Source organism: Pan troglodytes, chromosome 9, assembly GCF_028858775.2.
Source record: "Pan troglodytes isolate AG18354 chromosome 9, NHGRI_mPanTro3-v2.0_pri, whole genome shotgun sequence".
NCBI lineage: Eukaryota > Metazoa > Chordata > Mammalia > Primates > Hominidae > Pan > Pan troglodytes.
In genome coordinates, this window is record NC_072407.2 from 105,265,898 (window position 1) to 105,290,904 (window position 25,007).

Sequence of the window (25,007 nt, forward strand, 5' to 3'; positions counted from 1 at the left end):
TGATTACCATGTGTTTATAAAGGAAAATATTTGGTGTTTTGATTACCATGTGTTTATAAAGGAAAATATTCGGCACTATGTGTGCTTTGTGTACTCTCTGGCTAGTGACATTAGTAATACACATTGATTATGTGCTACTTTTTTCTCTGCGCTGTTCTGAGAAGTGATATTTCTAAGACTGTAGCTAATTTTATTATCCAGCAGAGACCCAGGAGAATAACTGTGCATCTCATAAGTTAATAATTTTGCTTAATTATAAATAGCAGATATTTCTGTTTGGTATTTTGTAGAAAGCACTGTCTGAAGAGATAGCTTAAATACCAAATTGTGTAACTTCTAAGGCTTGCAATTCTAGGTTTATGGCATAAAGAAAGTGCAAATTAAATGCTATACAAACTCAGAATAGAGATACCTTCCAATTGGAACAGGAGGTTAATAAAAGAAGGAATCCATGAGCTGTGCCTGGGCTGTTTAAGTGTTTAATATGTTTTATTATTATTATTTAAGAAATTATGCATTTCAGGATCTGGGCATGGCAATACATGCCTTTAATGTCAGCTATTTGGGAAGCTGAAGTTGGGGGGACCCCTTGAGTCTGGGAGCCTAATTAACATAGTGAGACCCTGTCTCAAAAAGAAAAAAAGGAAAAAAAAAACTCAGAATGACAAATATATACAAAGATGTTCAACCTCATCAATAATCAAGGAAATACAAATTAAAATCATACCTTGAAAATTGTGTATTTCTGCTGGGCGCAGTGGCTCACGCCAGTAATCCCAGCATTTTGGGAGGCTGAGGTGGGGGGGGTCACAAGGTCAGGAGTTCGAGACCAGCCTGGCCAACATGGCGAAACCCCGTCTGTACTAAAAATATAAAAATTAGCTGGGCATGGTGGTGGGCACCTGTAATCCCAGCTACTTGGGAGGCTGAGGTAGGAGAATCACTTGAACCCAGGAGGTGGAGGTTGAAGTGAGCTGAGACTGTGCTCTTACACTCCAGCCTGGGCGACAAGAGCAAGACTCCATCTCAAAAAAAATTAAAAAGGAGAAAATCACGTTTTTCTATCTTGTTTAAATTTTATATAAAAAGCATTTATTGCTTTGCTAAGTAGAAAAAAATTAAAGCACTGAAACCTTTCTGATAGAAAATATGGAGTAAAATATATCATTGGTTTCCCAGGCATTTTGGAAACTCTTGTCATAGATTCAAAACTAATATTAGGAAACATTTAATAGGAAATGTTATTTTGAAATGTTATATTTTGGATTTCATGCTTTTAAATATCAAGCATTAAAATTGATTGGAATGCCACTTAAATATTCTTATAGGATGCTAGTGAGCAAAAAACAGAACTTGAAAGACTGAAGCACAGAATAGCAGAAGAAGTTGTTAAAATTGAAGAAAGAAAAAATAAAATTGATGATGAATTAAAAGAAGTACAAGTAAGTTAAAAGACATTCTAAGATCCATTTACATTTTTGCTTACCAGTTATATGTAGGAATTTAAACATTATTTGTAACTCAAGTTGTTTTCTCATAGTATTATAAAATGTGGTTTTCAACCAAAATATTACTTGTAAAGGAGAACAAGAAGGAAAGCCTTCCAGGAAAAGTATAAATTAATGGATGATAATTAAAAATAATCTTTGTTTTCCATGAGCCATATGGTTTTGATTGTAGAGGGAAAAAATGTGTTAGATAAATTAAGATATATTGTTAAGCTATTTTTCTCCAGTTGATTAAATTAGTCAGCTAGTCCTAAGATGTAAAGAGCCTCTTGAAAATGACAAATTGTCTCAAAACAAGTTAGATTTTCCAAATTAGATTATTGCAGTTGTGGTGGCAAGACGTCTTACTATCTCAAGTTGAACATTTTTTACACCTTGTATGATTGAAAGCATTTTGATATTTTAAGAGAGAGGACATTAGTAACTATAGTCATTTTGCATAAATGACAATAAAACATAATTTTTCAAGAGTTAATGATTTAAAGAAATATATAATTTGAAGATAAAAATGGCCTTTTTCTCTTTTAGCCTTTAGTCAATGAAGCTAAACTAGCAGTTGGAAACATTAAGCCCGAATCACTTTCAGAAATTCGCTCACTACGCATGCCACCTGATGTAATTAGAGACATTCTTGAAGGAGTTTTAAGGTTGATGGGTATCTTTGATACATCTTGGGTGAGCATGAAAAGGTACATTTTTCAATTTGTGAAAAATATTATTTCAGCAATGAATGACACATTCTTTCGTAGTTTTAAATATTTCTTATATTGTTTCTCAAAGTGCACTTCATCTAAATACATGGGTGTACATTTTGGCTTGAAATTTCAAGGTATTCTATGTAATCATATATCAAGATCTATATATTCCTTTCTCTATAAGTGATTGTTAAAAGTGTCAAAAGAGGAGAAAAGGAATACCTTAGAATGTTTAAGAAATTTCTCAATAAATATAATAATATATTTGGTCCATACATAGTATAGACGACTGTGATTTCACCGTGATTTACTGTTGAAGAAAATATAGTCACTATCCTTAAGAGTCTTGTACTACCAAGAGAGGGAAAGAGACAGAGACAGAAACAGAAAGAGGGAGACCCTTAAATAATAAAAGGGAGCTGCAAACTAGAAGAGAATAAGGTATTAACAAAATATGAAACCATGCAGGTTCAGGTTTCATGTTATAATAGTTGTGTTATGGTTTGTGCCGATATTAAGTTCCTTGTTAGTATTTAGGTTGATAGTAAAGAGTTCGTTTTATATCTGGAGATGGAGGAGGACATAGGTTGACAGAGCACTTTAAGTTACCTTAAAAGGAGTCAGACAATTTTCTTGCATATCCTAGAACATATGAGTACCTAACAGTTCACAAATAAGGATTTGAGTAGAACAAGATTGTGATTCTTTCATATAATTTCTTGTTCTAGTTTATTCACAGAACATTAGAAAGACTGTCCTACATCTCTCTAGAGTTTTTGTTGTCTACGAAAAGTCGATAATACAGCTGGGCACACCCGTAATCCCAGCACTTTGGGAGGCCAAGGCACTTTAGGCCAGGAGTTTGAGACCAGCCTGGGCCACATGGTTAAACCCCATCTCTGCCAAAAATACAAAAATTAGCCTGGTGTAGTGGCACACACCTGTGGTCCCAGCTACTTGGGAGGCTGAGCTGGGAGGATCGCTTGAGCCCAGGAGGTGGAGATTGCAGTGAGCTGAGATTGTACCACAGCACTCCTGCCTGGGTGACAGAGCGAGACTCTGTCTCAAAACAAACAAACAAAAATAAGGATAATACATTAGAAGCTTAAAGGTTTTAATACCATATTTTTGTTAACTAATGGATTAAAAGTATTGCATACACCATTTTGTTAAACTGATTTTTTTTCAGAAACAGCAAATTTTATTTAGCCTCATTTAAGGAAATATGCTTTAATTTTAGTTTCCTTGCAAAAAGAGGTGTAAGAGAAGACATAGCAACCTTTGATGCCCGAAATATTTCAAAGGAAATAAGAGAGAGTGTTGAAGAACTTCTTTTTAAAAATAAAGGATCTTTTGATCCAAAGGTAATTTTTAAGTTATACCATAAATTTGTTTTTCCATACCATATAATATTCTGCTTTTTAAAATGTGGTGCTTTGTCATTGCCAATTGTTTAGATCACTTAAAAATGAAAATAAAAAATAAGCTTATAGGAATTACATTTGGGAAGCATTAACCATCAGAATCAGGTAAATTAGAATCTAGGTAGCAGGGGAGATTTATTATCTTGAGTGGTTTTAATAGTTTTGTATCTGCTGTTAATGTTCTCAGCTTTTTTTTTTTAAGCTTTCAACTGTCCTGGTGTGCTTTTATTTTTTCTTGTGTACTTGTCAGATAACAACAGGTATCTGTTTTAGGACAGTGGTATCTAATTTCAGTGAACAATTTAGATTTCATGATTCTGGTATTTTTTTAGATCCCTTAATCAAAATGTTATGTACATCTTCTTTAACACCAACTACAATAGTTTTAAAGCTGCTCTTATCTAATAAAGATAAATCACATGTATAGAAGAAAAAGAATTGATGCTCGAACATTGTTGTGGATGACACATGTATTCATTAGAAATGTGACTAATAGAAAATTATGTTGATAAAACATCTTTATTTTAAAGATTCTGTGTGGTTCAAAAAATTTATTTTTAAGTGAAAATAGAGTTCATGTATATTTCTCTTAATCAAAATAGAAGTTCATTGTATTTTTATTTTAGCTATAAGCCAAAAAACTACTTTATTTGGGTCAAGTTAATAAGTGCCCAAATAAAGTGTGTTAGAATTAACTTTGCTTTCATTTGAAATTAAGTAAGGATGTTGAATCACTTCTCATGGATTTTTCAGAATGCTAAGCGAGCCAGTACTGCAGCTGCACCTTTGGCTGCCTGGGTGAAAGCCAATATTCAGTATTCCCATGTCTTGGAACGAATTCATCCTTTGGAAACTGAACAGGCAGGATTAGAGTCGTAAGTGAAATATAAAATATAAGCAATTCTAACCTTTATTTTCATCAGTTTGATGAGGTTTTAATAATTATTATTTTTATTTTTTCTCTATTTGTAAAATGGCCGTTGACAATACTAAAATATATGAAATGAGTCAATTAAAGACAAATTTAAAAACAGATCAAAAAAAGAAAGCAATTAGAAGGAGAGAGAAGAACCAACTCACTTTTTCTTTACCATTATTATATTGTTGGAAGGCTAGGTAAAAGTTCCTTTAGAAGGAGCCAAAGTTTCATAAAGGAATTTTTGTTTTTGTTTTTTTGTTTTTGAGACAGAGTTTCACTCTTGTTGCCCAGGCTGGATTGCAGTGGTGTGATCTCGGCTCACCAAAACCTCCACCTCCCAGGTTCAAGCGATTCTCCTGTCTCAGCCTCCCGAGTAGCTGGGATTACAGGCATGTGCCACCACGCCCGGTTAATTTTGTTATTTTTAGTAGAGACGGAATTTCTCCATGTTGGTCAGGCTGGTCTTGAACTCCTGACCTCAGGTGATTCGCCTGCCTTGGCCTCCCAAAGTGCTGGGATTACAGGTGTGGACCACCACGCCTGGCCAAGGAATAACGTTAAAGTACGAAAGGAAAGCTTTGGAAATTTAAGGCTTTTATGTTTATTTATTGATTTATTTATTTTTTTGAGACAGAGTCTTGCTCTGTCGCCAGGCTGGAGTGCAGTGGCGCGATCTCAGCTCACTTCAACCTCCTCCTCCCGGGTTCAAGTGATTCCCCTGCTTCAGCCTCCCAAGTAGCTGGGATTACAGGCATGTGCCACCATACCTGGCTAATTTTTTGTATTTTAGTAGAGAAGGGGTTTCACCATGTTGGCCAAGATGGTCTCGATCTCCTGACCTAGGGATCCGCCCACCTCCGCCTCCCAAAGTGCTGGGATTACAGGCATAAGCCACTGTGCCCGGCTGGAAATTTAAGGCTTTTATATTTGTTTTTACCTTCTAAGTTCTAGGAAATGCTTAGCATATATTTTCCAAAACAGTGTGTGAGCAGGTAGGAGGAAGATTTAACCACTTACTATTAGAGCTGTGGTTCTAATTTGCTATCGTTACTAAGTCAGAAATATATTTTATCTCTTTTGTTCTAAATGCAGACCAAAAGGTTTATGTTCTTTTTAAAAAAAATTTTTTTCATTAGGTTTTTGGGGAACAAGTGGTGTTTGGTTACATGAATGAAATCTTTAGTGGTGATTTCTGAGATTTTGGTGCAGCCATCATCTGAGCAGTGTTACACTATACCCAATGTGTAGTCTTTTATCTCTTGCCACCCTCTGCCCTTTCCCCTGAGTCTTCAAAGTCCAATGCTTCATTCTTATGCCTTTGAGTCCTTATAGCTTAGCTCCTATGTGAGTGAGAATGTACAATGTTTGGTTTTCCATTCCTGAGATACTTTACTTAGAATATTAGTCTCCAATTCCATCCAGATTGTTGCAAATGCCATTATTTTGTTTCTTTTTGTGGCTGAGTAGTATTCCGTGGGGTATATATATACCACATTCTCTTTATCCACTCACTGAATGATGGGCATTGGGTTGGTTCCATATTTTTGCCATTGCAATTTGTGCTGCTACAAACATGCGTGTGCAAGTGTCTTTTCCATATAATGCCTTCTTTTCCTCTGGGTAGATACCTAGTAGTAGAATTGCTGGATCAAAGAGTAGATCTACTTTTAGTTCTTTAAGCAATCTCCACACTGTTTTCCACAGTGGTTGTACTGGTTTACATTCCTACCAAAAGTGTAAAAGTGTTCCCTTTTCACTGCATCCCTGCCAACATCTATTATTTTTTGGTTTTTTTATTATGGCCATTCTTGCAAGAGTGAGGTGGTACTGGATTGTGGTTTTGATTTGCATTTCTCTGATAATTAATGATGTTGAGCATTTTTCCATATGCTTGTTGGCCATTTGTGTATCTTCTTTTGAGAACTGTCTATTCATGTTCTTAGCCCATTTTTTGATGGAGTCGTTTGTTTTTTTTCTTGCTGAATTGTAAGAGTTTGTTGTAGATTCTGGATATTAGTCCTTTGTTGGATGTATAGATTGTGAAGATTTTCTCCTACTCTGTGGGTTGTCTGTTAACTCCGCTGATTATTTCTTTTGCTATGCAGAAGGATTTTAGTTTAATTAAGTCCCGTCTGTTTATCTTTGTATTTGTTGCATTTGCTTTTGGGTTCTTGGTCATGAAGTCTTTACCTAAGCCAATGTCTATAAGGGTATTTCTGATGTTATCTTCTAGAATGGTTATGGTTTCAGGTCTTATATTTAGGTCTATGATCCATCTTGAGTTAATTTTTGTATAGGGTGAGAGACGAGGATCCAGTTTCATTCTTCTACATGGGGCTTTCCGATTACCCCAGCACCATTGGTTGAATAGGGCATCCTTTCCCTACTCTATGTTTTTGTTTACTTTGTGAAAGATCAGTTGGCTGTAAGTATTTGGGTTTATTTCTGGATTTTCTCTTCTGTTCCATTGGTCTATGTGCCTATTTTTATACCAGTGCAATGCTGTTTTGGTGACTGTGGCCTTATAGTGTAGTTTGAGGTTGGGTAATGTGATGCCTCCAGATTTGTTTGTTTGCTTCCTCTTGCTTTGGCTATGCAGGTTCTTTTTTGGTTCCATATGAATTTTAGGATTGTTTTTTCTACTTCTGTGAAGAATGATGGTGGTATTGTGATGGGAATCACATTGAGTTTGTAGATTGCTTTTGGCAGTCATTTTTACAATATCGATTCTGCCCATCTGTGAGCATGGGATATGTTTCCATTTGTTTGTATCATTTGTTTGTAACCATATCCTTGGTTAGGTGTATTCCTAAGTATTTTTTTTTTTTGCAGCTACTGTAAAAGGAGCTGAGTTCTTGATTTGATTCTTAGTGTGGTTGCAGTTGGTGTATAGCAGAGCTACTGATTTGTGTACATGAATTTTATGCTCTGAAACTTTGCTGTATTCATTTACCAGTTCTAGGAGCTTCTTGGATGAGTCTTTAGGGGTTCCTAGGTATATAATAGTATCATCAGCAAACAGTGGCAGTTTAGCTTCCGCTTTACCAATTTGGATGCCCTTTATTTCTTTCTCTTGTCTGATTGTTCTGGCTAGAACTTATAGTGCTATGTTGAATAGAAGTGGTGAAAGTGGGCATCCTTGTCTCTTGTTCCAGTTCTCATGGGGAATGCATTCCACTTTTCCCCATTCAGTATAATGTTGGCTGTGGGTTTGCCGTAGATGGCTTTTATTACCTTAAGGTATGTCCCTTCTGTGCCAATTTTGCTGAAGATTTTAATCATAAAGGGACACTGGATTTTGTTAAATGCTTTTTCTGTGTCTATTGAGATGATTATGTGATATTTGTTTTTAATTCTGTTTATGTGGTATATCACATTTATTGACTTAACGTATGTTAAACCTGCATCCCTGGTATGAAACCCAGTTGATCATGGTGGATTATCTTTTTGATATGCTATTGGATTTGGTTCACTAGTGTTTTGTGGAGGATTTTTGCATCTGTGTTCATCAGGGATATTGGTCTATAGTTTTCTTTTTTTGTTATGTCCTTTCCTGGTTTTGATATTAGGGTGATACTGGCTTCATAGATTGATTTAGGGAGGATTCCCATCTTCTCTATGTTTTTGAATAGTGTCAATAGGATTGGTACCAATTCTTCTTTGAATGTCTTATAGAATTAAGCTGTGAATCCGTCAAGATTTTAAAATTACCATTTCAATCCTGCTGCTTGTTATTGGTCTGTTCAGAGGTTCTGTATCTTCCTGCTTTAATCTAGGCGGGTTGTATATTTCCAGAAATTTATCCATCTCCTCTGGGTTTTCTAGTTTATGTGCATAAAGGTGTTCATAGTAGCCTTGAATAATCTTTTGTATTTCTGTGGTGTCAGTTGTAACATCTCCCATTTCTTTCTAATTGAGCTAATTTGTATCTTCTCTCTTCTTTTCTTGGTTAATCTTGCAAATGGTCTATCAATTTTATTTTTTCAAAGAGTGAACTTTTTGTTTCATTTATCTTTTGTATTTTTTTTGTTTCAATTTCATTTAGTTCTGCTCTAATCTTCGTTATTTTTTTTTTCTGTTGGGTTTGGGTTTGGATTGTTCTTGTTTCTTCAGTTCCATGAGGTGTGACCTTAGATTGTCTATTTATACTCTTTCATACTTTTTGATATAGGCATTTAATGCTATGAGCTTTCCTCTTGGCACCATCTTTGCTGTATTTTAGAGGTTTTGATAGGTTGTATTACTATTATAATTCAGTTCAAACAATTTTTCAACTTCCATTTTGATTTCATTGTTGACCCAACAATCATTCAGGATCAGGTTATTTAATTTCCACATATTTGCATCGTTTTGAAGGTCCCTTTTGGAGTTGATTTCCAGTTTTATTCCACAGTGGTCTGAGAGAGTACTTGATATAATTTCGATTTTCTTAAATGTACTGAGACTTGTTTTGTGGCCTGTCATATGGTCTATCTTGGAGAATGTTCCATGTGCTAATGAATAGAATGTATATTCTGCTGTCATTGGCTAGAATGCTCTGTAAATATCTGTTAAGTCCATTTGTTGTAGGGTATAATTTAAGTCCATTATTTCTTTGTTGACTTTCTGTCTTGATGACTTGTCTCGTGCTGTCAGTGGAGTATTAAAGTTTCTCACTATTATTGTGTTGATGTTTATCTCATTTCTTAGGTCTAGTAGTAATTGTTTCATAAATTTGGGACTTCCATTGTTAGGTGCATATATGTTTAGGATTGTGATATTTTCCTGTTGGACTAGTCCTTTTATCGTTATATAATGTCCCTCTTTGTCTTTTTTAATTGCTGTTGCTTTAAAGTTTGTTATGTCTGATATAAGAATAGCTACTCTTGCTTACTTTTGGTGTCCATTTGCATGGAATATGTTTTTCCACCCCTTTACCTTAAGTTTATGTGAGTCCTTATTGTGTCAGGTGAGTCTCTTTTAGACAGCAGAAACTTGGTTGGTGAATTCTTATCCATTCTGCCATTGTGTATCTTTTAAGTGGAGCATTTACGCCATTTACATTCAGTGTTAGTATTGAGATGGGAGGTTTGGGTCCATTACTGATGAGCTGGTATAATCCTTTGGGGGTGTTAAAGAACCTTGTTTTGTCATATTACCACAATTGTTTTTCTGGTTCCTTCTCATTTGGGTAGACTATGTCAGAGGGAAGATCTGGGATTCAAGTGCAGCTGATCAGATTCTTTTGCCTCATGGGGCGCTCCCTTGCTGTGATGGTCTTTCCCTTCCCCTAGGAATGGGTAGTTCTGAGATCTGAACTGTAGTGATTGTTTTTGCGCTTCCGGGTCTAGCTACCCAGCAGAGCTACTGGGCTCTGGGCTGGTGTTGGGGAGTGTCTGCACAGAGTCCTGTGATGTGATCTGTCTTCAGGTATCTTAGCTGTGGATACCAGCACCTGCTCCACTGGAGGTAGCAGGGGAATGAAGTGAACTCTGTGATGGTCTTTGGTTGCGTTTTTGTTTAGTGTGCTGGTTTTGTGTTGGTTGGCCTCCAGCCAGGAGGTGGCGCTTTCAAGAGTGCATCAGCTGTGGTCCTATAGGGAGGATGCAAACTTGCCCTAGGGACACCTGGTTAAATCTTCAGGTTTCTCAGGCGGCAGGCAGGGCCTTAGAGCTTTCAAGATATTATGACCTTTGTTTTTGGCTACCAGGGTGGGTAGAGAAAGAACACCTGGTGGGGGCAGGGATAGATGTGTCTGAGCTCAGCCTCTCCTTTGGTGGGGCTTGTTGTGGCTGCTGTGGGGGATGGGGGTGTGGTTTCCAGTCCAATGTAATTATATTCCCAGGGGGATTATGGCTACCTCTGCTGAGTCATGCAGGTCACCCAGGGTAGTGGGGGAAAGCCAGCAGGCACAGGCCTCACCGGCCTCCTATGTAGTCTGCAGTCCTAAAGGCTTGTCTCACTCCCACCATGCCCCAACAGCACCAAATGTATTTCCAGGCAGCCAGTGACCAGGGCTGAGAACTTGCCCCAGACCATGAGCCTTCCGTTGAGAAAGCAAGCAGACTTAAGTTTTTTGGTATCTCAGGGAGCCTGCAGTGGTGACCCAGTTCCTTCAAAGGGTCTGTGGATTCTTTTGGCTTTCCTAGTATGTTCCTGCAGTAGTTCTTGCAGCGAAAGTTCACCATGTACGTCTCCACATGCTCCTCTGTCTGTCTGAGTGGGAGCTGCAAGCTAGTCCTGCCTGCTATCTGTCATCTTAATCCTAATTGACCTATATTCTTGATTTTCAATTTTTGACATTATCTATTAATTTCATACTGTGTATTAAAATTTATTCATCTTATTTCCTTTCATGTACACTTTTTGGTTCTTAATATAAGAATTGCCTCCTTTTTTTAGTTGATTATATTTACGTATCACAAATTTATCCACAGTTTCTCTGTCAGAGCCCTGAAACATCTTCATTGATCTGTGTGTTCTATTTATTTTTTCTTAGCTTTAGGCCTGCTGCTTAAGGCTGTTGTCTTGGGGCTTCTCTTCAGCATTGTTCTAGAGATTACCTATTGTATTCTTTTATTATGAATTCCTGTCTTTCTCTTCCTTCTTTTAGTTCTTCAGATTTCTAGAACACATCTTCCATGGTAGAAAGAGTATATGGGCTGTAACATATTTTGAGATTTGCATGTCTAAAAGTGTCTATAATATATTATTGTATGTGATCAATAATTGGGTTGTGTTTAAATACTAGACTAGAAATAGTTTTAGCTCACAATTTTGAAGGCCTTATTCTATTGCAGTAATTCTCAAAATTTGGTTCCTAGACCGGCAGCATCAGCATCACTTTGGAACTTGTTAAAAGTACAGATTTTTAAACTCCACCCAAACTAACTGATTCTGATTCAGATATATTGAGGGGGAGGGGACAGTAAGGCCTCGCAATCTCTGTTTTGACGGGTAATTTTGGTGTACACTGAAGTTTGAGAACCCCTGCTGTACTCTCCTCTAGAGTTCAGTGTTGCTTTTAAAAAGTCTAAGGCTACTTTGATTCCCAGTGTTTTGTATGTTACCCCATATTTTTAGGGAGTTAGGAAGCTTTCTTGACCTGTCTGATCTTTGGTTGTTAGTTATTAATCATGAGTTTTAGAAGTATGACTGGAAGCCCTGTGTGTGTGGCCTGGGCTCCTTGGCTGCTGAGCATCACTGTAAGGCGATCAAATATGGACTGGCCATTTTATGGCAACCCCTTAATATTTGTGGGTATTTTGAGAGGATAAGGTGTCAGTCATTTTACTGTAAAAGAATCTTTTTATCTTTCACCTAGGATGTGTGCATAGAGGTTGATGGAGATGAGTAAGGGCATAAGCTAGACTTGCAGCATTCTGGGTTATGTTAGAGGTAGTCAGCTCTCAATAGAGGATGGATTCTGAGGTCCAACTCTTTGTAATATCAATTACTAAATAATCTTCTGTATTTAGCTTTATTGTTACCTTCATAAGTATCTGTTTACATTTTCTGAACATTTTAGGATTCTGCTTTTTTTGGCTCCTCTTTGTATAGGTATTTTAGCTTTTGGCTTTTTGCGTTCCGGTATGTTAGTTATTACTTTTTAAAATTTTATTGAACTTTGAGGGTGCAGGAGGCTGAGGTGGGAAGATTGCTTAAGCCTAGGAGTTTGAGGCTGCAGTGGGCTCTGATCGCACCACTGCTCTCTAGCCTGAGAAACAGAGTTAGACTCTGTCTCTTAAAAAAAGAAAATTATTTTTGAAATTTCTCCTATTTCATACTTTCCTCTTTGATCTCTGTGCATATGTATCTTTCTTATTTTCTTGGCTTCATTTTAGTAGGGTTCTAGAAGGGATAGAAGATAAATAAATATGTTTACCATTTTTATCCAGAAATTTACATGTATGAGTGTTTTTAAATATAAATTCCTAGAAGTGGTATAGTTGGGTCAGAGGAAACACTTCTAATTTTAGCGTTGCTTTTCAAATTAAATTCTAAGTAAAAGTGTTATAATACTGAGTTACTGACAGTTTTAATTGTCATATGATTACATTTTAAGGTGCTGCTGCTGCTTTATAGTTGATATCTAAAATAGAATGACTTGTATAATATTGAGTTATATTTTAGGAATCTGAAGAAAACTGAAGACAGAAAAAGGAAACTAGAGGAGCTTCTTAGTTCTGTTGGTCAAAAGGTATCAGAACTCAAAGAAAAGTAAGTTATATTTTGAAGTGTATTTTGGATAATGCTGAGAGTGTTTACATTTGACATCTTGATTTCTTTCTTGTTTTGACTTTTAAGATTTAGACTCTTACGTCAGATGATGCTGTGGGACCCAGTAGTCTATAATCTTTTTAAGGGTACATTATTATGTTTAAAAATTCTATCCTTTTAACTTTTTTCTCTTTTGTGTTAAAAAAAATTTCTTCATGCAAATATTATACTCAAGTTAAGGATCATTTTTGAATATTATTAGTCTTAAAGCCTTTCATGTATCCCATTTAGTACAGGGTAGAAAATATTGGTATGGGAATTAGAAATGTTAGAACATTTTCTTTTAAAACTTGTGAAGATTGAAAAGCTGAATAATATCTGATTTAATACAGTGTATGTTGAAGTGATGTATCATACTTCCTTTTTTAATGGAAGCAAAACTAATTATTTTACCAAGAAATTATTCAGATTAAAACTATGAATTTTTTCTCTATGTTCAGGAAACAATTTTCTCTGTCTCTCTGTGTGTTTCTCTCTCCCCCCCTCTCTCTTCTTCCATTTCTCTTTCTGTCTCACCAATATATACTTATAGAGAAATACTTATAGAAAAAAAGCAAACCGAAAAGAAAACCCCAAACCCATAAACCCAGTGTTTTCAATATTCCTGAACAATTATTATGTTAGAAATATAGGAAATAATTCACATCATTTTTTTCCCAGGTATTATTAGAGAAGTATAAGAAAAATAAGTATAATGTATTATTTTCACTGTCATGTGCTCACAATCAGTACTTAATATTCAGCTAATTCTCAAATATTTATTGAATAATTAGCTTGTTATAGCAATGTTTTGACTTCATTTATTAGTCACTTGCTGTGTTAGGTGTTATACTGGGTAATTTATGTATTTATTTCTTGAATCCTTAAAACAATGATGAGAAGTAAATCTATTTCTATTTAGCAGATTAGGAAGATTAGAATTATATAGTCTTTTTTGTCTGAAGTTGAGCAGCTAGTAAAATACTAAGCCATGTTAGATACTAGAATTGTCTAATTCCGTAAAGTTTCTGCTCTTAACCATTGCACCATACTACCATTATTTTGGAAGGATTATTATAAGAACTTTTGGAATTAACTTTTAATTTTAAATAAAACAGAATGACATTTTTCATTATAGAGTCATTGTCAAGAATGAATTAATGTTGGTTACCATGCTGTTACTTATACTGATCCTTAATTAAGGTTTAATTGACTCTAGGCGATGAGTAACAGTCTTATTTTCTTATACATCAACAAAGAATAAAGGACTTGAAAATTAAGCATGATCTATCAATTTTTAAATTCTAATTTTACAAAATTAAAGAGATGGTTTCCATTTCTAATACAACTTATACAGAGATATGAGAGTTGATTTAATGCAACAAATATTCATTGCAAAACCATGTTCAAGGTGTAATATGAAATGTTGTGGTCAATAAAGATGCAGCTTTCCATTTCCAGGTTTTAGAACAGTGCTGTTTAATGGAACTTCATGAGATTATGGAAATGTTCTGTGCTCTGTGTTATCCAGTATGGTAGCCAATAGTCATATGCGGTTACTGAGTACTTGCAGTGTTTGTAATATGACTGAGGAATTGAATTTAAAATTTTATTTATCTTTAATAATTTAAATTTAAATAGCCGTAAAGTGGCTAGTGGCTATTTGTCCATATTGGACAAATTGGTTCTAGAGTCTTATGTCTAGGGAAAGAAGGAAGAAGGCACTTAGAAAGACAATGAAATATACTGTAAAGTACATGCAACTTAATGCCAGTCACATCTGTATATGAATTTTAGATCCTCTGCTGATTATTGATGAGAACCTGAGAAATAATTTATTTGGGTTTAAGTTTACATATGTATAGCATAAGATTTATAATACTTAACTGGAACTGTTCTGGAGAATTAAATGCTGGTTTTTTTTTTTTTTTGATGCTTGGCACCACCCTGGGCATATTATAAGCACTTACACGTATTTGTTGAATGACTAAATAATCATGTCAAATATTACTATTACATTTAATAAAATCACACACATATTTTTCAAGGAAAATAATTTTAAAAGAAAATTATAAAGATCAATGAATATAGGGAGAGATTATATATAATGTACTAAAATGAATTTTGAAATTTTATTTGTATTTTTAGTGGTAGATGTTAGAGGGCGTTGGGCTGTGGGGTGAGGAAGGGTGTGGTTGGAAGATACTCTAGCAAATGGAACATTCTGAAGAACACTGGAGATAAAGGATAGGATATTTACTGATAATGTAAAATTCTTCCGATATTGACATATATTAATGGTTTTGCTGATCAGTAATATAATGAAATAAAACTAGAAAGGCAGATGGGATGTTTAGGACAGTGCCTTGAATGCCGTATTGGCAAATTTTTATATAATGCAGTACAGCACGGAGGCCCTGTCAAGTTTTTTAAGGTAGAGAATGCTACACTTTATGTGTGTGTGTGTGTGTGTGTGTGTGTGTGTGTGTGTGTGTATTGGTTTGTCTCTTCTATTAATGATACTTTGTATGCAAACATTAATAGTATTATCATTAATTAAATTATGGCATAAAAGTTTACTTTATTACCTATGGATAATTTCATTAAATCTCTCCCAAATCCTTTTTGCTTTTAATTAAATTTTAATGTTTACATAGATTTCAGAGCAGGACTTCAGAAGCTGCCAAACTTGAGGCTGAAGTAAGCAAAGCACAAGAAACAATCAAAGCTGCAGAAGTCTTAATTAATCAGCTTGATAGAGAACATAAGAGATGGAATGCACAGGTTTGTTTGAGAGAGGGGCTGTGAGGAGGCTACCTTTAAAATGCAGGAAATCTATAATGTAACGTATGTTAAGAAAAAGGAGAGAAAGATCCATTAATTTGCACCTGGCTCAGGATAAATAATCTAGATATAAATGGCCATTATGTGAATTACTCTTTAAACAAAGTGTCTTTATATGAATAGATTTTTAGGCAAAGCAGCCTATTTTCCTTTCAGTTCCGTATGTTATGAGAGATGGGCAGGATGAAAATGAGTGGATGGAAAACTTAGTACTCCTTAGAATTTTCTTTGAATTAACCTTCACCAGGACAGTAATTTTAGGATTTGACACTGTTGGCTATTTATTTTTTGTTGAGATATTTTATTATTTTGACTTTTTAGTGTTGTCTCTTGTTTTTTCTTGGTTTATTTCTGAAATCAGTTAAGCTTTCTTTCCTTTCCTGATCCTCCTCATCTGCTCATCCAGTAATGTTGATTGTCCTTGTTATTCTCTTCCACAGCAGCTTTTTCTGCAACTGCCTTGGGGGTTATCTCATCCCTTCACAATATCACCTACACCTTCATAATGACCAGAGCTACATTTCCAGACTACTGAGTTTTAAATGTGTATTTCCAACTATACATTAGACATTTGCATTTAATTGTCTCTGAGGAACTCAAACCCAACATGTCCAAATTATTTTCTTTTTCTTATTCCAAGTCTCCTTTATTTTCTATTTCACTGGAGGCATCTTTCTTTGGGCATCAATACTAAAAACATATGGGTTGTCTTAGACTCTTCCCTGTTTACTTGTCATATCCATTTGCAAATATTCTTTATATTTGTCTTCTATCTTTAATGCCAATTTCTTTTCATTTCTCATCTGACTTTTTTAATGTCTTCCTCCTATCTGACCCTTTAATTAGTTCACCCTTCATTTGTCAGCTGAATTATCTTTATAAAACCCAATCTGACTACATTACTCATTGCTTGCTTAAATGCTTTCAATGGCTCACGTCACAGTTTATAAGAAATTCCTTTGCATGTCGTGGAAAACCTTTCACAATCTGCCTTTAATTAACTCTCTCTCTCTTCTTTCCTTTAATATAACTACTCTTTCTGCTGAATCTTGTGCTTTATTTACAATAACCTTTTTGCTAATGGGTCTTCATGCTGTACCTTTGTTTTGTCCCTTTGTTCATTCTTTGTGTCTTAATCTTAGTTTACAAAGTGGTGCAAACTCACATTTAACTGTGATTGGGATGAAAGTTCTGCTTTCTTTAAAATCATTAAGAACTTTCAATGACTAAATATGTTTGTTTCTACAAATATATTAGGATTTTATACTTTTAAAAAATATCACAGCAGAGTCTGAGATCTTTTTGATGGTTTTACATTTTGACCGTTACATTCAAAACGAGGAGTTATTACCTGTGATTTTCCCCCTCACAGTCAAAACCGTAAAACTGTCATTTTCTTTAATGTTAGAACATACTCATATATCTCCCTCTTTCTTCTCTCTCTTTTTTCCAGGTTGTAGAGATAACAGAGGAATTAGCTACTCTTCCTAAAAGAGCTCAACTTGCTGCTGCATTTATTACATATCTTTCTGCTGCTCCTGAATCTCTGAGAAAAACCTGTTTGGAAGAATGGACCAAGTCAGCTGGTCTTGAGAGTTTGTATTTAGTTATTCCTGATCTTGAGAGTTTGTATTTAGTTATTCCTGAATTTAAAATTTCAATATACTAAAAATAGACCCTTTGTTCTCTGTTATTTTACCTTTTTTAAACGGGGGAAATTTTATATGGGTTCCAAGGATACCCTAGCTACTTTAGATTTGCCGAATTCCACAAATGTTCTTGAATTTGCTTTATTAATAGGTTTTTCTATTCTTAAATCACTGTAAAAAAGTGAGATGACTGAATTATTTTTGATATTGCATAGATGCAATTAAACATTATGTTACTTTTATTTTTATAATAATTTTATTTCATAGGCTGAGATGCAAGAACTTTAAAATTCTTTGTGATGTTAGTGGTATTTTACAAAATTATTTTCGTTTGTGAGACAGTCACTCAAAGAAATAGGACTTCATGGAGTTCCATTCCTTTGCACTTTTTGTTTTTGTTTTAGACTTTTTTCTCCGTGGGTTTGGGTGTTAAATGTGGAAGAATGGGTTTCAAGTAAGGACTGTGGTAGGACTTTTGTTTCGGAATAAATAGCTTTATTTCCTTCCCTTCATCAAGTACAAGATCATTGTAGTGAAGTATTATCAATATCTTCAACTTTTCAGAATTTGATCTGAGGAGATTTCTTTGTACTGAAAGTGAGCAGTTAATTTGGAAAAGTGAAGGCCTACCATCAGATGACCTTTCCATAGAAAATGCTCTTGTAATATTACAGGTAGTTAATTTATTTTAATTTTTTTATTAGAAATGTTTTATTGTCAAGCTTGCTGTAGAAATTGTGTTCTTCGTATTCTTAGTCTTTCACAGTTACCCTTTTCTTACTAAAATAAAAATATTTTGCTAATGAAAACCCATCAATGATTCAGTTACTGAGTGTGTGACTTTCTGTATAATTTATTTTTTACCTTAATATAAAAGTATAAAGTGACATTCTTTTGATGGCAAAATATTCTAAATTGTATTTCCTAATAGTAATAGAAATATTTTAGGGATACCCAATTCATTGGTTATATAGTTTCTTCATGAGTACAGACTAGAATATATGACTTCATAAATTTTATGTTTTTATTTCATTTAATTTTGCCAAACAAAATTAGCAAAAAGTGAAGATAAGTTTTGGCTTATCAATTAGAGATAATCATACACATATTTTGGAAATTTGTTTTGTCACATAGTGCACATTTTCCAAAGCTATTTAAAATGGAAAATAGCATAACCTTATTATCAGTGAATGTGAAAACCAAATTCAAAGCCATGTACACAAATAAATAATCACTTGAATAAAGTTTGGTTTTTCCCATTAACTTGGTTTACTTTTCTTGATATGGAAATTGGAAGATGATTTTTACTTCTTGATAATGTGATTTTTCTATTGTTTCTGTCAAATAGTTTATATTTCATAATAAATATTAGTATTCCTTTTCCTCTCAGTAATCCTTCTCTCTGCCTACACTCTATTTCCTTATTCTTATTTTTTAACTCCATAGTCTCAAAGAAAGCGTGAACATTAAACATGCTCCTCTTTATGTAGCGTAAACTGTATTATAAGATTCATATTTTAGGTGCTGTTCATTACTTGATAATTTGTTCTGTTTTATTAGACCTATTAATCAGCTGACTATGCTTCAGCTCACTGTATTGGTAACTTAGTGGTAGAGAAGTTGCTGACCACTAATTGAATAGTTTTGCTTTCTATTAATTTGATTTTGCCTGTTTTTAAATTTACTTTAAAAAATTGTTTTATTATTTTCACAATGGAATCACAAATATGAAACTCTAAATGCTTATGTAAATAAATGTATTACATTATAGCAAACTATATGCTTTTTATTATATTTGTTATTCCCTCCCTAAGGTTACATAGCCACATCTTTTTCCTGTTTCAATAATCCAAGAAAGCAATTGATTGCAAATTAAAAAAAAAAAGTTTAAGAATTCTTTTTTATTCCATAAGAAACAAGGGGAGGGTGGTAAGTCTGTAGACAAAATATGTTTATCAGAATAATTTTTTTACCAATGTTAATTGAAAATGCTTAGTTTTGTATTCTGAATTGTCTTTCATGATGGATATGGGAAATTGCCTTTGAAATTAATAAGATTAAATTTACTTTGTATTTAACATTGCTAAGTTCCTTTTAGATAATTACTTGCATTTATATGACAAAACAAAAATCATTGGAAACATTTCTTAGGGTAATTAGTTATTTTGTTGAAATGAATTCGCTGTTATGGTCAACACTCCATCTCAGTTTTAAGGTGTACTAGATTTAAAATTAGTTGTAGTTTAAGGGTGTGATTGGATAGCACGTAATCTGTAACATCAACTCAGTAACATCACCATGTATGTAAAATTAAATCTCTAAATATATATTAGTTGGGCTTCTTGGAAAAGATGGCTAGACATGGTAAATAATATGCATTTGTGATTCAGAGATATAATCTCCTCATTAACTATGCTAAAGCTGGCCTGGTGTAGTGGCTCATGCTTGTAATCCCAGCACTTTGGGAGGCAAGGCGGGTGGATCACTTGAGGTCAGAAGTTTGAGACCAGCCTGACCAACATGGTGACACCCTGTCTCTACTAGAAATATAAAAATTAGCTGGGCATTTTGGCATGCACCTGTAACTCCAGCTACTCAGGAGGCTGAGACAGGAGAATTGCATGAAACTGGGAGGCAGAAGTTGTAGTGAGCCGAGATCACACCACTGCATACTCCAGCCTGGGTGACAGAGTGAAACTTCTCAAAACACACACACATACACACACACACACACACACACACATACACACACACCAATGCTAAAGCTTTTCTGAGGTTCTCCCTCTCAGTGGAGGAGGCTTTGCTAAGAAAGGCTTTTGTGTCTAAAACTATTCTTTTATTGGTCTTACAAAGTCTTACAAAGCATTACAAAATTACAAAATTCAAAATTACAAAATTACAACAGTCTTACAAAGCATTACAAAAATATGCTTAAAATTCTCATATTTAGGTTAAGCTAACTATTGAAGTGCATGTATTGCCGCAGAGAGTAATTAGTCAAATTCTTATATACCCTTGGTCTTACAACAGGAATTAGTTTTACTACGTTAGCAGAAAGCTCATGTGACCTATGTATTTGAGAGACAGGGAAAAATTTGGCCATAGTGACCATATGTCCTGGATTGCTTGGTCTATGGTTTGCACTTGTTGTCCTGATACAATTATTAATAGTTTTCCTTTCACTTTCAACAGTGTCCTGGTTTGGGTGATAAATTATATGATCTAATATTGGTCAACTCAGTGGATAATGGAAAGTATAATAAGGCTGTTAGAAACTATGGAGAAGATGTGAGTGAAAAGCATCAAGAAAGGAAGTGGAGAAGATGACTAATTAAAATATCAGATTTTATATGGGTTTTTCTTGTGATGACATCTATTGAATATTTGTGTTTTATTGTTATAGACAGTTCAGTGTCAAATTGGTTTTAACCACTCAAAATTTCTTAGATTTTTTTTTTCTTGCTGCCTTTTGGTATATGCTGAGGAAATGCAAACTAATGTGATACTAGTCTAAGAATATAAAATTATAATGGTAAAATTTACAACTTTAAAGTTAACTTCTCCACATAGGAAAAAGTTTTTCAATCCCCACATAAGTAATAACAATAATCAATACTTGCGTATTACTTACCATGTTGTGCATATATTACTGTTTAAGAATAAATAGGTAAAGCACTTAAACACATAACTCATGTAATTCTCAAATCAACCCAATCTGTTAGATACATGTGTTATCCCTTTTATAGATAAGGACATTGAGGCACAGAAGAGTTAATTCACTTGTCTAAGGTCACATGGCTATCAAGTGGTAGAGCCAGGATTCAAACCCAGGCCACCTAGCTCCTGTCTATACACTTCTCATAGGAGAGAGTGTGTGTGTGTGTGTGTGTGTGTAACCTTATTTATTTTATATTCTTGTTAATGTAATTCTCCTTAGTGAATCAAGAGTTAGGCTTTAGTTTTATTTATAAAATGTTTTTGCATTTGTCCCATTTATAAGTATTGAAAATAGACATAACATTATAGGGTGTACTAGGTGTTTTAAAAATTATCTCTTTCAAAAATATCCTTTGACCAATCTTTTTTTCCCCCAAGGAGAGAAGAATTTAAATAGAGATTATGTATCTTTAGTTTTTAACCTGTTTTTTGAACTCTTGACCTATAGTTCTAACTACCTGTTAGATATTTTTACCCATGCTTTCTAGGCAGCTCAAAATTTATCAGCCTTTAACTAAATTCACCATTTTTTTAAGTCAAAAATCCTCCAGTGGCCAGTTATAGCACATTTAAGGGAAAAAACTAGCAATTTATGCTTTTAAATAGCTGAGATGTCTAAAAGGTTGGGGCAAGCTTCTGAATGAAAATAATTTTTACCAGGAGATCTCTGCCTCCATTTTATAAGATGGATTCATTCCCAGATGGGTTCTCTTTACCCTTTGTTAACCTTGTCCATTGGTGACTCCATGTTTACCATTATTAGAATTTATGTTTCCAGACTAAAGATGTGTCATTCACTCCCTCTGCACCATAGATAATATGCCAGTCTCCCAAAAGGATTCTGATTGGTTAGCTTAGATCATCTAATCATATTGATAACCCATCAGAAATACATTTAGTGGGACATGCAGGGTAGGCAAGGTAGCTCTCTACTATAGAACTCATTTTTCTTCCTCTCTCACTCCCTATAACCTGCTTCTCTTATTTTCTACCACCAGAGATATCACAGTCTTTTCTCAGTAATGCAAGCTACAACCCTGCACGTCATTCTTACTATGTCTCTTTACTTTTTTATTCAGTTAATTATTCAACTAATCTTGTCAAATCTATTTCTCAAATGTCTCATGAATTCATCCTGTTTTAATCACTTCCACTGCCAGTGGCTTCATTTATGCCTTCATCATTTTGTATATGGATAAATATATCATTATACCAGCTGATTCCTTGTCTCCAGTACCACTTCCTTTACTGTTGTTGGAGTGATTTTTCTAAAACATTAATCCGATCATAATATTGCCTCAATTAATATATTTTAGTGATTTCCAATTGTCTGCAGTATAAAAATTTCATTATCCTTAGACATGGCATAAAAAGCTGATCATGATCAGACAGACTCCAGGTTACTCCTGCCATTTTATATGCATCACCTTTGCCCATATTTATTTTTCTTTAGCTATACCAGAGTACTGTAAGTTTTCCAAATACTCCAAACCTTTTTATTCCCCTCTATATCATGCTGTTGTTTTTGCCTGAAATGTTTTTCTTTCTTCACTTCTTTGCCTAGCTGATCTCTCTTGTCTTAGTTTGACTTGAACTGTTTTCTAGCCATAACTTCGCCTATCATCCTTCAGTAGCAACTTGTGCACCTCTTGATGATGAAATTTTTATTTTTGCATCTTTATTGCCTGTAAAGTTATTGAGGTTAAGGGAGGGAATGTATTTTATTAATTTCTGTACTCCTTATACTATCTTACTATAGTTGTTATCCAACATATAGTAGATGAAGTAATGAACAAATGAGTAAATAAATGAAAGCTCAACATTTTTGGATTGAGTATAGTTGTAGAATTTAACTATATTTAATCATGGAATACAGAGATAAAATGTACCATGGAAATCTTATCTAAATCTGTCTGGAGACGTAAAATAAGATGACAACAAACTTTTAAGTACCCTTTGAAAAACTTAAGCATGTTTTCTTTGCTAAAAACATTTTGAAACATTACCTTTCTTCTTTTCATTTAACTGCATCAGATCATTGGTTTGAAATCATGGGTAAGAACTTTTTAAAAATTAAAAATAATTACTTTTGTAGTTAGGCAAAATGCAGAATTGTGAAATGTGTGCTATTGAATGCTAGCATAAAATTAGATCAAAAACCTGGGTGCAGCACCAGCCTGTAACACTTCACAGGCTATTTACTAACCACATCATTGTGCTTCGAGTAGTACATTTATGTGATGGAGCAGTAAGTGAAACCTCTAGAAATAGATGCTGGGTGATGCTCATACAGTGTAACGTATCAGGAGGTATGATGGGAGTAGTCTACTGTGGATGCAAGTGAAAACAAGGTACCTTGTCTGTGGACCATTTTAAAATAATAATAAAGCTGTTTTAAAGTTGTTCATCTCTTTATTATCACCATGTGCTAGCAATTGTAAACAGCATTGGTGATATAAAACTATTCGTCCACAGGGCAGATAATTCCCACTATCTGCCTCCCTCTTGGTGTGCCACTGAGATAACCTGTATGTTCTTATTAGATATGCAGTGTTCCCCCCTTTTCTCCTGGGCATGTGTTCCAAGACCCTCAATGGATGCCTGAAAGTTCAGGTAGTACTGAACCCCATATTTATATATGGGGTTATACATTTTTATATAACACATACATACTATTTTATACACACATACATACTATGATATACATGCATGCATATATATACATACAATGTTTTTTCTAAACATACTATAATAAAGTTCGATGTATAAGTTACACACAGTAAGAGATTAACAACAACAATAATAAAATAGAACAACTATAACAGTATACTGTAATAAAAGTTAAGTGAATAGTTTTTCTTTCTGCCTGTCAGAATATCTTACTGTACTGTACTCACCTATTTTTGGACTGTGGTTGACCATGGGTAACTGAAACCATGAAAATAAATTGTTGATAAGGGGGACTGCTGTACCCCATTCTAAGTTTTCATCTTACTCTGACTTTCATATGTGTTCTCTTATTCTTATAGCACACAATTGCATTACATTTTTCAGATAAATGTGAAAACTTAAGAAAAATTAGATCGGTTTAAATTTTAGTAGGTAGCAATGATTGTTAAATGACTTTTAAATTTATCATACATATGATATACATTTTATACATTTATAATTGGCTTTCTTCTGTCTACTAAGTGCCTTTGTGTGTGGAGGGCATTTTCACTGGTTTCTAACGCCCCTTTTTTTTTTGAGATGGAGTCTCTGTTGCCAGGCTGGAGTGCAGTGGTGTGATCTTGGCTCACTGCAGCCTCCGCCTCCAGGGTTCAAGCGATTCTCCTGCCTCAGCCTCCCAAGTAGCTGGGACTACAAGCGCCTGCCACCACGCCTGGCTAATTTTTGTATTTTTAGTAGAGATGGGGTTTCACCATGTTGGCTAGGATGGTCTTGATCTCTTGACCTCATGATCCATCCACCTCAGCCTCCCAAAGCCACCACACCGGGCCTGACTTCCTTTTTTTTAGAATTTAATTAGTGCAGGATGTTCTATAATGAATTTAGTTTTTAGTTCATTTCATTAGATCTTAACCTACAGCCCATGTAATTTTCTCTTCCAGGATACTCCTTGAGTAATATTGGATATATACTGCTTTAGAAGAATTAATGTCTTAAAATGTAAACAATTATATTGATAATTAGCAGTATTTTAATGATTTGCTCATACTTCTTTTTATGGCCTTTATAGTTTTTATTCAAACAAAGAAGATAGATAGATAGATAGATAGATAGATAGATAGATAGATAGATAGGGAATAATTTGACTGTGTATTTTAAAAGCCAGAAAGAATGCTGCAAATGACATCAGCTTGAGACTAAAGCTCTTGCTTAGCATAATGTTAGTACAGATATTCTGTGTTATTTTGTGTTAAGTAGGACTGTACTCTCTATATTCTGGCTAAATGTAATTACCTAATATTAACTCCTGGTCACTGAAGATTTGTTAATATGGCTTGTGATGC

At 34.4% G+C, this 25,007-nt stretch overlaps 1 protein-coding gene across 4 annotated transcripts in view; it reads left to right on the forward strand.

Moving 5' to 3' along the window:
* Positions 1 to 25,007, forward strand: part of DYNC2H1 (dynein cytoplasmic 2 heavy chain 1) — a 374,133-nt gene that overhangs the window by 109,574 nt on the left and 239,552 nt on the right. For 3 of the 4 annotated variants that reach the window (XM_063784470.1, XM_063784472.1, XM_063784473.1), the window contains exons 56-64: positions 1,329 to 1,442; positions 2,037 to 2,197; positions 3,444 to 3,567; positions 4,381 to 4,502; positions 12,659 to 12,745; positions 15,442 to 15,568; positions 17,082 to 17,223; positions 17,842 to 17,951; positions 23,029 to 23,049. In XM_063784470.1, the coding sequence (XP_063640540.1) occupies positions 1,329 to 1,442; positions 2,037 to 2,197; positions 3,444 to 3,567; positions 4,381 to 4,502; positions 12,659 to 12,745; positions 15,442 to 15,568; positions 17,082 to 17,223; positions 17,842 to 17,951; positions 23,029 to 23,049 (1,008 nt within the window). The remainder of the gene's footprint in view (positions 1 to 1,328; positions 1,443 to 2,036; positions 2,198 to 3,443; positions 3,568 to 4,380; positions 4,503 to 12,658; positions 12,746 to 15,441; positions 15,569 to 17,081; positions 17,224 to 17,841; positions 17,952 to 23,028; positions 23,050 to 25,007) is intronic. The other variant, XM_063784471.1, reaches the window with a different exon arrangement.